At 53.8% G+C, this 12619-nt stretch overlaps 1 protein-coding gene across 1 annotated transcript in view; it reads right to left on the bottom strand.

Annotated features, from left to right (window-relative positions):
* Window positions 1-12198, bottom strand: part of CHRDL2 (chordin like 2) — a 29833-nt gene extending 17635 nt beyond the window's left edge. The window contains exons 1-4 of the mRNA XM_065654315.1: window positions 12117-12198; window positions 3970-4082; window positions 3095-3188; window positions 2128-2270 (exon numbers count right to left, since the gene is read on the bottom strand). Coding sequence (XP_065510387.1) covers window positions 2128-2270; window positions 3095-3188; window positions 3970-4082; window positions 12117-12198 — 432 coding nt within the window. The remainder of the gene's footprint in view (window positions 1-2127; window positions 2271-3094; window positions 3189-3969; window positions 4083-12116) is intronic.
* Window positions 12199-12619: the final 421 nt, after the last annotated feature.

The raw sequence follows: 12619 nt of genomic DNA, 5'->3' as shown, positions 1-12619 counted from the left end.
AGAAGGAAACCCCCCCAGTGCTGGCAATCTATCCATGGTAGATCACAATCCACCACAGGGACGCACGCTGAGGGCCACACAGCATCCTGGCCACCGTCGTAGCCCTCAGGTAGGGCAACCAAGACCAGCGAGGAAGATGGGCATGCGATGGTCCAACAAAGGTCATTGTAACTCGGTGTGAAAGGCAGATGCTTCCTGCAAATGCTTTTTGTGGACAGCCTGCAAAGCATGTACACACCTCCAGCGCCTGGCTCTGTGCACAGAGGGATGGTGAACACACTGTAGGAGTTTCCAGGTGAAATCGGCTCCTGGTACAGCCCAGCCACCTGGGTGCTCAATCACGCCTCAGCCCTGGGTTCAGCTTCTGCTTAAATCACAGAATCACAGAATGGCTGGGGTTGGAAGGGACCTCTGGAGATCCCCCAGTCCAACCCACCTGCTCACGCAGGGTCACCAGAGCAGATCACACAGGATCCCAGGCGGGTTTGAATGTCTCAGAGCAGGAGACTCCACAGCCGCTCTGGGCAGCCTGGTCCAGGCTCTGGCACCTCCCAGCAAAGAAGTTTCTCCTCATGTTCAGGTGCAATCTCCTGTGTTTCAGCCTGTGTCTGTTGCCCCTCACCCTGTTGTTGGGCACCACTGAACAGAGTCTGGTCCCATCCTCTTGACATCCATCCTTCAGATATTTGTAAGCATTGATAAGATCCTCTCTCAGCTTCTCTTCTCCAGGCTGAACAGCCCCAGCTCTCTCAGTCTCTCCTCATAAGACAGATGCTCTAGGCTCCTAATCATCTTTGTAGCCCAAGCAAGGGGGACGAAGATCACCAGGCACCTGCCCATGGCCATCCCTGATGGCCAGGACCTGCTGTGAATGTCCCCATCTCTCTGCCATCATCTCTCAGCTGTGTCAGGGATGAGCTCCAGCCATGCAGGGAGGACCTGGCTGATGGAGGCACCACAAGACCCAGGCACCCAGCAGTGTGGTTAGGAGCCACCAAATCATCTCTGGAGCTCAGCTCAATGCCACCAGCTTGACACTGGGCTCAACATCCCATGAACCTCTGAAAGCCAAGAGCTGGCACCTCATGTCCGTGTTGCCTTGCAGGCATGCTGAGCAATCCCAGCTCCCCATGGCTACAAATCCCATCTGCTTTGCAGCAAGTGTGGATGCAGAAAAGCACTTAGAGTTCTGCCCAGAACTAGCACATGGGATATCCACTGAATAACCCACCCTTGGAGCAGCTTGTTTGTGCTGTTCCCACCACGGAGGAGATGCAGGTGAGTCCTTTGCGCTCCTGTCCCAGGTTCTGGTGGCCATTTGCAGCACCCACTGCTCTGGGTTGAGGCCAGACAAGGCACCCAGGCAGAGGTGGAAGCACCCAGCTCTGCAGTGGTCCCTAGTCACAGGGCAGGGAGGACCCAGCACCATTTCAGAGGAACTTTAATCTCCTGTGCTAATCATAGAATCATTTTGGTTGGAAAAGCCCCTCAAGATCATCAAGGCCAAACGTTCCCCCAGCCCTGGCACTGCCCCATGTCCCTGAGAACCTCATCTCCATCTGTCCAACCCCTCCAGGGATGGTGACTCCAGCACTGCCCTGGGCAGCCTGTTCCAATGCCCCACAGCCCTTTGGGGAAGAAATTGTTCCCCACATCCAACCTCAGCCTCCCCTGGCGCAACTTGAGGCCGTTTCCTCTGGTCCTGGCGCTTGTTCCTGGGGAGCAGAGCCCGACCCCCCCTGGCTCCAAGCTCCTTTCAGGCAGGTCAGAGAGCAGAAGGTCTCCCCTCAGCTCCTGTTCTCCAGCTGAACCCCCAGCTCCCTCAGCCGCTCCCATCACCCTTGTGCTCCAGCCCCTCACCAGCTCCGTTCCCTTCTCTCAACTCGCTCCAGCACCTCAAGGGCTTTTTTGATGTGAGGGACCCAAAACTGACCCCAGGACTTAAAGTGTGGCCTCACCAGTGCCCAGCACAGGGCGAGATAACCTGATCACGATGATAAACCATCTCACCATGGGCTGGTACCACCCGATGGTCTTCATGAGATTTTTGGCCTGGTGGGATATTGTTGGGGTGCAGGAGAAGACCCCAAGCCCTCCCCACCTCCCAGGGGCTCTCAGGTAGCTTACAGAGCAGCTGCACTGCACACACTGGTTCGGCTGGCGGCTGGGAAAGAGCTCACTGGTGGTGAACATCTCGCCTTGCTGGTAGGTCGTCCCATTGTACTGGCAAGACTTGATGGGTGCCCGGAGACCAGAAGGGGAATGTGGCTCTGGAGAAGAAGGTGAGAAAGCAACGGGATGAGATCCAGCCCTTGCCTGGCCCTGACGTAGCATGGATGCTCAGCAGATTCCCCACCAGCTTAACCCAGAAGGGCAACGAGAACTTCACACACCACAGTTATAACAAAGAAGCAGCCGGGGCATCCCGTGGCCCACGGGGATTTATATGCCTAAAATGTTTTGGAGAACGGGCCTGCCGTGACCACACTGAGCTCAGCACAAAGGTAAAACTGGAAGTCTGACCTCCCGGGGTCTTGTCCCACAGTGTGCCAGGGTGGTCGCAAAGCCAGTCAAAAACCATTGACAACTTGGGAGATCAGGAAAAAAATAGGGAAAAAAAAAAAAAGTATTTTTTAGCTAATTACCTATGGGAGAAGTCCTTTTGATCTGACTCCAGATGTTGGAGGTCATCACATCCAGCGGAGAGAAAAATTCAATAATTTCCTTAAAAATATTCAGAAATGTTTTTTCGTTTTTCCTGTACCAAACACATTTTGCTGGCAAACGATATGGATAAAGTGCCAGATTCTGGTTTGTCCCTGAACTGTGATCTGACATTTAGTCCCCACAAAGTTTCTCAGGATGGGGGGGAGTTGGAGGAAGTGGTCTGGCAGAGAGCCCTTTTCTACCAAAATGACATTTTTTGGGGGAAAAAAAGCAACATAAGCAGCTGTTGCTGCTGAGACACAGTAAGCGCAGCCAGGCCCAGCATCGCTGCGCAGCTCCAAGCGTGAGCACTCAAGTGACTGCAGTTGAGGTCCATGTAGGACCATGGCCACCTTGTCACCTCCTTCCTCATGGGATGTCCACCTACCAAGACACCGCGGGCAGCACTGCTGGGGATCTGTGACGGGACTGGCACACTGCAGAGCCGGGCACTGGATCCGGTAGCACCTGATGTTGCCGTTCTGGGGAGAGAAAGAGAGAAAGAAGGTTTGGTCAGGTAGATGTTCACCCCTGCATGCGGAAGAAGATCATAGAAGTGTAGAATCATTTTGGTTGGAAAAGACCCTCCAGATCATTGAGTCCAACTGTTAACTCAACACTGGCACTCAACCATAAGAACTGCATCTCCATCTGTCCAACCCCTCCAGGGATGGTGACTCCAGCACTGCCCTGGGCAGCCTGTTCCAATGCCCCACAGCCCTTTGGGGAAGAAATTGTTCCCCACATCCAACCTCAACCTCCCCTGGCGCAACTTGAGGCCATTTCCTCTCGTCCTATCACGTGCTACTTGGGAGAAGAGACCAACACCCTCCATGCTACAACCTCGCTTCAGGTAGTTGTAGGTGTTGTATGGTGGCCTCATTATCATGACAGATTTTGCTGTTGTAGCTCACCCAGCCAAGGATGTCTCCATTCCCGGCTCAGATTCTCTTGCCAGCCAGCTCATGGTCTCACCTCTCATCGTCCAGGATCATTCACAGTCCCATAGCAGCCTTGAGCCACCTCCACCCACAGCCCACCAACGCTACTGAGACAGCTCCCTCACAAGGTCAACCCAACACTCCCAGCAGGACATGGGGCTTTTTCAAAGGGAAAGAGATTAATCCATCATCCCTACAGAACTGGTAAGGGCTTATCTGCTCAAACTAGACACCAGAACTGATCTCCTTAAGAGCTGCCAAAGCGACGTCCCAGGTCAAGAGCATCCCCACCACCTCCCACGGCTCCATGCAAGGGACGTGCCTCGGAGCAGCTGCAGCGGATGCAGTACATCAGCCCCTGCGGCTCCAGGTAGGGGTGCCAGCTCTCGCCCGGGCTGTACTTCTTGCCGTTGAAGTCGCAGAACATGTCCGGCCCTGAAAGTCAATCCAGAGAAGTTAGGTGAGAGAAAGGGATGGTCCTTGGGAGACACCTCCTCCCTCTGCAAGGACAGCTTGGTGCCTTCATGCTGTTCCCCATGAGCACCTGATGGCCACATCCCATCCACCAAACCCCAAACTAAATACATTGCCCAAAAGCCGCCTTTTTTCCACGTTTTTTTAGCCTGGGACCCATCTGACCAACTGGCAGCTCATCTGTGCAAGCTGGACTTCCCTTTGCAGGCAAGGAACATACTGGGCATTTTTGAGGCATAAATTAGAGTTGTATCTCTAAAATAATTCAGTAGAAATGCTCATTTGAAGATGGACAGGTGATTTCAGGGTGATGCTATGGGACTGAATTTTCCCCAGAAGGGCTTTGAGTGGTGGGTGGGGACAGGAGAACCTGAGTTTAGGAGACATTTCCACTGTTACCCAAAAAATGAATTTTAAAAATATACATTTTGGAGTTAGAAACACATTCTGAAGGAAAAACTTTTGCTCTCCCTAAGAGCTTCAGCTCTCCCAGAATTTTAGCAGGTCCCTATCAATGCTCTCCACCTCCAAGCCCTTGGTTACAGGACAAGGTCAGCCTGCAGCAGGACCTGTGGGACAAACCGCGGCCACAATCACCACCAAAAAGAAAACACAGGGCTTTGGCCAGAAAGCCCAATTCAGCCATTCTTAACATTCACATCGAAGAGCATCGCCTAGTTCTGCAGGACCGAGCTCCGACCTTGGTTGGACCTACAGGAACCTGGACCCCATAACTCCCACCACAGCTCAGCAGCTGCTCTTGCTCTCCCATGACGTGTCCCCATCCCCGACCAGCCAGAGGGACGCACCGGGGGTTAAGCTCTTTCGTGAACAAGCACACACCTGCCCGCATGTGTTATTAGTGGTTTCGGTGCTTACAGCCCCACTAAAAAAGGTGATTTAAAAGGTTATGTCATCGAGGGGATTTGAGGTAGTTTGGGTGATGACATTGCTGGAAGGCAGCAGAGACGTTTACACTCCCTGAAGCATTTATGGGTCTTTTAAAATCTTGCGACACCCTGGGGATGCGGAGAGAGGGGAAAGGGCTGTTTTCCAAGGCACGGTGCCCAGATCTTGCTATACGAAGTCAGGCAAGCTAGTGGGTGATGAGCCCACTACGCTGCTGGAACGACTCCTTAAGGAATAGTAGAGGGTCCCCAAAATAAGCTCAGTGGCCTTCATCACCCCAATGATGCTAAAAGCCACCCCATGCCCCACACTGTCATTAGGGGCAAAGCAGCGGTTTAGACAGCGCAGCTGATGTTGTCCCTCCTCACCAAAGCTGGAGATGACACCTGCTTAATGCAATTGTTTCTCCCACTGACCATGCAAAAGAGAAGAAATGGCCTCAAGTTGTGCCAGGGGAGGTTGAGGTTGGATCTGGGGAACAATTTCTTCCCCAAAGGGCTGTTGGGCATTGGAACAGGCTGCCCAGGGCAGTGCTGGAGTCACCATCCCTGGAGGGGTTGGACAGACGTGGAGATGAGGTTCTCAGGACATGGGGCAGTGCCAGGGCTGGGGGAACGGTTGGACTCGATGATCTTGAGGGTCTTTTCCAACCAAAATGATTCTATGATTCTGAAACTCATATGAATACACTGCCGTGGGCTGTCATCCCTCCTCCCGCTTCTGACCATCCTGAGGATGAACCCAAATGATGCTCTACCACAGCCAGACCCTGTGGCCATCAGGAAGCGCGGCCCTACAGGTCTGTGATGATCCAGCTAATGGTTGGACTTGAGCATCTTATTTGGATCTTGAGGGTCTTGATTAATGGTTGGATCTTGATGGTCTCTTCCAACCAAAATGATTCAATGATTCTATGACTCCTCTATGACTCTATGATTCTATGATTACGGGTTCCTTCCAACTCAAGCCATATAGATTTGCCAGCAGCCCTGAGCTCCTCACTGAGTTGATGGCTTCAAGCACATGATTCTCCAAGTTGTACCTTCAAAGGAGGCAGCCACCAGCTCTTCAGACCACCTGGCCCCAGCACAGCGGTGTGGGGCCAGCGTTGCATGTGCAGAGGTGGAGATTTGCAGTAATTTGGGGGTGGATGCCATCAGAGGGGACAGGCAGGGGTATTTTCCTTCCTCTTCCCTACTCAGACCTTTACATTGTCCCCACAGCCTGCTCCAAACCTCTTGACAAGCCAGCGAACCCTGGCCATGCACAACACGAGCTTACAGCAAACCACACAAGAATGGGGAGCACGTGGCTGGAAACCGCAGAAACCCAGAAGACAGGAAAACAAAAATGACAAAACTAAAAAAAAAAAAATTTGTAAAAGAGTGAGAAAATTACTTTATTTTTCCCTGCTTGCAGCATCTTCATGAATTACACTGAGGGTGAAGAAATCGAGTTGCCTTCGTGTGACGCAGGCCCTGCTCGGCTTGCCGGCTCCCGTGCCAGTTGGCTGCTTCGTTCAAACATTTAATCACAAGTGGAGCCCTGGTTTGGGTCCAGCCCTCGAAAGCAGCCTGATTCATGTCTGCAAAGGGCCTGCTGGTAAAATTAAAGCCGACTGGCAGCGCCGGGGCAGCAGCACACACTTGTCCGCATCTCAGTAGCACTTTGCGGCATATTTGGCAAGAGGCGCCAGCATTTTTTGGTTAAAAGCAAGCTGAGGATGGATGGAAGGAGGAGGATTAAAAAGCTGGAGGCTCTGGATCATTTTTTCCCATGCCAGGTTAATAATTTCATTTTCAGAGGTCCAACTTTGGATATCTTCCCAATTTTCACTCGGAGTGAAAAGACATTTGTGGCAGCGAAATCGCTCCCGTGCCGTTCAGTCTCCTTATTTATTGCGTCTTCTGCAACAGCATGCTCACAAAAGTCACGTTGTTTTACTGCTTGTTTTCCAGAGAAGGCTCTTCAGCTGTGGAGCGTTTTCAAGGCTGCAGTACCAAAAATCCACCTAGTTTTCCATCCCAAGAACCACACGATCCCTGGGCAAGAGAAAACAGCAGGTCAGCCTGGTTCACCTCACCTTGGAGACACAACCAGAGCCTGCTGATTGCAAGCCAGATGCTCCATACTTGGAGGTGGCCCTGTGGGACCTCGAAGCAGGAGCAGAGGTGGGAAGGGGCAAACACTTCCATGAACATGTCCCAGCTTACCAGTTTCTTCCCAAATAAAAGAAGCCCCCGATACAAGACTTTGCTCTTCAGAGTAATATTATGAGTTTTATGAACAAGATGAAAGAGTTGAAAGATGTGGAAATGATTCCTCTGCCAGCTAGCAGCGAGTCCTGTGGCCTCGTACCCAGAGGGCAGTGGTGGAGTCATCATCCCTGGAGGGGTTGGACAGATGGAGATGAGGTTCTCAGGGACATGGAGTAGTGCCAGGGGTGGGTTATGGTTGGACTTGATGATCTTGAGGGTCTTTTCCAACCAAAATGGTTCTATGATTCTATGAGATGCTGTGAAGAGCAACTCCTCCACACGGGAGCATCTCTACCTGGTCCACTCCAAAGGGCTCTGCTGAGGACATCATGGAAGAGGAAGGTTTCTCCCTGCCTCCCCATCCAACAGCTGTTTTCTGCCATGGCTCCAGTGTTTTCTTGGCTGAGGACCACCTGGTTACATCCAAATCATTGAATACCCCAGACCAGGGTCTGGAGTCAGTGGCCTGGACCGGCTCATGTCCGTACCTACCTGCTGGAACCACTCTGGTCCAGCTGTCCCCAGACATTCGTTGAAGCCCAAGTTGGCACCTGTCAACACCATGATGGGGAGAGCACCCACAGCAAGAGTCTGGACACCCCGGGTCAACACTCGAGGCTGTACCCAGGCCCTGCTTTACTTCGATTGTGATTGTCACTAATTATCGCTAATTGCGTCCTGGACAGCAAGAAGGGTATGTAATATGCGATGGATCGTACAAGTGGGAGGATGAGGTAAGCAGGGGTTGTTACAAAGGGCATGGCATGGACAAGAAGAAGCAATCAACTTGGGGCAAAGCCTGGAAGATTTAGGACAGGTATTGTGGGAAGCTCTCCAGCTGCCAGGGGATTTAAATCCCAGAAGAGGCTGTCGCGGAGGTTTTGAGACACTCTATGAACCCACTGGAGCAGCATCTTCATGAGATGGTCTAGAAACATCAATCCAGGGTGATAAACAGAATGGAGTGGAGAAACCCATCCTACAGTGCATTCAGTGACTGCTGATTTTTCACACCATGAGAATGGCCTTGACACCTCTTTAGGACGTATCTTAACAGCCTCATACACTAGTCACCAACGAGATGCCATCCTACATCTTCACGACCCACTCTAGACCCAGCAAGAGACTATGAACAAAGAGGAGACCCCCACAACCTTTGTTGAACTGTCAAACTGGCCAATGTTGGTCAGACCACCCCCGGACATCTCCTGGCCTTGGATGCAGAAAAGTCCCCTCAGGCCAACATGTTCATGAGACCTGTCCCTTGAAAGTCTCCCACCCACTGGCGCAGCCCATTTGAGGCAGTGTCTTGCACCCCTCCACGTCCGCAGTGGACAAAGACGTCCCCATGGGTTTCCCAAGGTGCTGTGACTTGTCCCACTGCCCCACTGACTTTGACCATGGCTGAACCAGGGGCCAAAACAGGTCAGATGGTCTCCTGCACCGATCCTGAGCATGGCAGCTGGAACCAAGGTGAGATATTAAACTTGCACGCATGTTGGCTACTGAAATATCATGTTCTGCTCCCAAATCCTCCTTTGGCCCCAGCTGAGCTGTGCCCACGTCACCTTGCTCTGGATAAAGGGACTGAAGCTCAACAAAGTCAAGCCACATGCACACACACATGTGCAAGACCCTGCCCCAACGTCCCCCACTCCCATGTCAGGGTTTTCCAGGCCTGAGCAGCGTGTCCTGATGGGTCATGGGAGGCTTTAAGCTGCTTTTACATCACTTGTTCCATCAGCCCAGGGAACGGCTCCCGTTCGCACACTCATTACCCAGCTGGGTCTTTGCACATGTGGGATCAACATACCTTAATCCTGACCTACAGCCTTGGAGACATCCCAGGCCAGGCTGGATGGGGCAACCCAAGCTGGTGAAGATGTCCCTGCTCATGGCAGGGGTGGCACTGGCTGAGCTTTGAAGGTCCCTTCAACCCAAACTGTTCTATGTTTCTATACATTGGAGCATCTCCACACTACGGGACACCAAGGAGTCCCCAGAGGCGAATCCCTGCTGCAGGTTAAGCCTTGACTCACGACTAACGAGGGACTAATGCAAAAGCCTGGAAAGCCCTGTGCCTCAGTTTCCCTAGCAGGCACCAAACTGGCTCCAACAAGGATGCTGCCAAAACATCCCGCAGGTCTCACCCCACTTCTCCCTCGTTTCGTCCCACACCACAGGGGTTTCTCCCACCTCTGCATCCCCGGGCGATCCCCCCGCAGCTCTCCTCCAAGCAGGGCACGTCTGAGGCGGGCTCTCAACCCCGACAGCTTTTTTGGAGGTCACGCACCTGCCAGCCAGCGCCGCGCCAGGCGTGCGGGGGTGTGTTTATGCAAACCAGTTTGTGAGTTTTTAAGAGCGGCCATAAATAAAGTGTAAAAAGCACTGTCTGGTACACAAAGTCCAGGCGCTCCTATGACAGCCCTGTATTTATGAAGGGCTTAAAGTGCAACTTAGCTGCGAAGGGACTGGTTAAAACACACCGGACCCTTGACGTGTGGCATCCTAACAGCTCCGCTCACGTCCACATCACTTCCCACGCACTCGTCTCGCTCACTCCTGGGCTGGGAATTTCTTCTCAGGGCTTTGGGAGCCTGGAAAACTCTGCAGCTCTGCAAACACAGGCTCACGAATCATCGTTGAGTTTCCCAGGGTGCAGGAGCCAAGCGAAGTCCCGCACCCAGAGCAACCCCATGGGCTCAGCGAGCAGAATATAGGTCCCCATTTTCATCCACTTCTTCCCAAGGGGATGCTCAGTTGTATAAATTGGGGTGTGCAACCCTCATCTCTCCCTTACCATGGCCACCAGTAGGATTTGCTTTTCATCCCAGTCCTTCCTATCTTGGACCACTCAAGCCCTCATCACGCTGGATCCGAACTTGTAGGACAGACATATCCCACAAATCACATTAAAAAGAAATGAAATGGCAGCTTCCAAGCTCCTGGGGAAAACCACTGCCCCGTGGTCTCCAGAGATGCTGGTGTTTAAAAGCCTCCAGCCAAAACATCATTGCGTGCAACTATTGCCGCTGAATTACTCATAGTGGCCGGGGCTGCAGCACATTCGGCCCTGTAACCTGTGCCTCCGATATTTTTTCAGCTGAGAGTGTAAATCCCCTAAAATAGCCTGTTTCTGTGGGCAAATTCTTCTTTTCTGACTTGCCTTCAAGCCCGAGCGTTTCTGCTTCTCACCTATTTTTAGCCACGACACTGTAGGTCGCTTGGCTGATGAGCCTGCTCGTAACTAATTTATTCCTGTCTTCGTTCTCCCAGAGTGCTTGGCCCTGAGAAAAATGTGAGGCAGTGAGCTGCAGAGGTGGACAGTGGAGAAAAGTCCACGATTCAATCAGGACCTTGTCACCAAGACCTCCTGTCCTCGATCACAGGGCGTCTGGAGCCCCAGCCGAGCCCCCCAGTGCTGTGGGATGTGCCGGAGCCAAAGTGATGCAGAGCTGGGGGGTGATCCCAGACCTTCCTGCTCCAATTTTGTCCCTGTCCCACAGTCCCAAGCCTTTTATCACCATTATAAATCCCGCAAACGGACCCCAGCGTTTCCTCCCAAAGCAGATGAACTCCCACTGCCCTCATTCATTCTGGTTTATGCCCAGTTTAGTGGCTCTGCTCCCCATCAGCAGGTGCCTCCGAAGAGCAAACACCTCGCTTAGCACCTTCTGGAGACATCTCCATCCTCCTCCCAATGTGGGTACCATGGTTAACAATTCAGACCCACATCCTTCGCACAAGAAACGGATGCTGTGGTCTGCTCTCGGTGGTTTTCGATGAGCCCAGGGAAGGGAAAGGAGCCAAACTCACCCAGATTTTGCTCTCCAAAGCTCTGCCCAGCCCATCCAGTCGTCTGCCTTTCCCCCCCAGCACACCCCGCCACCAGGACAAGCAATCCAGCGCTCACATTTTGGTTCGGCGCTCCAGGAGGACGATTATTTGCCGAGTGCCTAATGCACTGCTGGCAGCGGGCAAGTCGTAAATCACTCTAATGCAGCCACCGACAGACTCCGCTGGGATTTCGGGAGATTAAAGGGGAGAATAAACGTAGGGACACGACAGGTCCTGCTCTGGTTTGCTCGGTGCTCAGGTGGCTTCGCCATGTTGTAGGAGTGCCCAGAAGCCGCTGGTGGGGTCCCAGTGCTTTGCCCAAGCCAAACCTGGCTCAAATTAACACCTCCAGCACCCTCCAAGCTGCTGAACAGCCCTGGCCAAGTCCTTCAAGCCCTTTTGTATTAACACAAGAAAGTGCTGAACCTCGCTTCCCCATCCCAAATCTTATCTGCCCAAGTCAGTCCACAAGGAGCAAGGACAGAACAAGGGATGCACAAGGGATGGAGAAAAGCCCCCAGCTTTGGTTTGGGGGGGTAATTTCCCCAAAGTGCCCACCCTCGGAGGGGAGATGCACCCGTGTGGGCTGGGATCTGTGCAGGGGAAGGGCTGCAATTCAACCCCCTGCCCTGCGCAATTTCTAGCCCATGGGAGAGGGGTCTCAGACCTTCAACGTGGCCGCACCAGCTCACAAAACCCCAAAAACCCCTCACCAGCACACGCTTAGTGCTGTACATCCCCACAAAGCAGCCAGGGACAGCAGCGGGGACACAGCCATGTCCCCAACAGCGTAGGATGGGTGACCCAGCTTGCAACATAGCCTGGGGCACTCTGGCCAAGGAGGACCAGCACCTGCCATGGCGAGGAGCCTGCCTGTATCCTTAGCCATACCCACAAAGCCCCCTCGCGCAACTTTTGGGGACGCTGACGATGGGGCAACTGAGGCACGGAGGGACCCAGAGCAGCTGGGAGGGGAGTGGGGGTGACTTACGAGCCTGGGCTCGGCTCTCGGAGGCGAAGAGGAGCAGCAGGCACCGGAGGAGGAAGGCGAGGGGACTCGCCCCGGGAAGCATCGCAGCCCGTGATCAGCGCCTGGGGGCTTCGGTCCCGGTGCCTGCGGGTGCTTCGGCCGCGGTGACCGGCGGTGTTTTGGTCCCGGTGCCCGGGGTGTCGCTGCCTGCGATGTCCCGGTGCTGCTCTCGGTGCGGCGCCCGGTGATGTCTCGGTCCCGGTGCCCGGGGGCTTCGCTCCCGCTGCTGGTGCCCGGCGGTGCCGCGATCTTGGTCCCGGTGTCGGATGCCCCGGGGCCGGTGACAGTGGCCGAGGGTGCCGGAGGTGCCGGAGATGCCGCGGTGCCGGTGCCCGGGGATGTCGGTGCCGGTTCCCGGGGGTGTCGGTGCCCTGTGATGCCGGCGTCGGGGGCGCCGGTGCCGGGGATGCTGCGGTGCCGCTTCCCGGGGGTGTCGGTGCCGGCTGCCAGAAGTATCGGTGCCC

Source organism: Caloenas nicobarica, chromosome 1 (assembly GCF_036013445.1).
Source record: "Caloenas nicobarica isolate bCalNic1 chromosome 1, bCalNic1.hap1, whole genome shotgun sequence".
Taxonomy (NCBI): Eukaryota; Metazoa; Chordata; class Aves; order Columbiformes; family Columbidae; genus Caloenas; species Caloenas nicobarica.
Note: the sequence above shows the minus strand (reverse complement) of the source record. Positions and strands in the feature narration are given on the sequence as shown.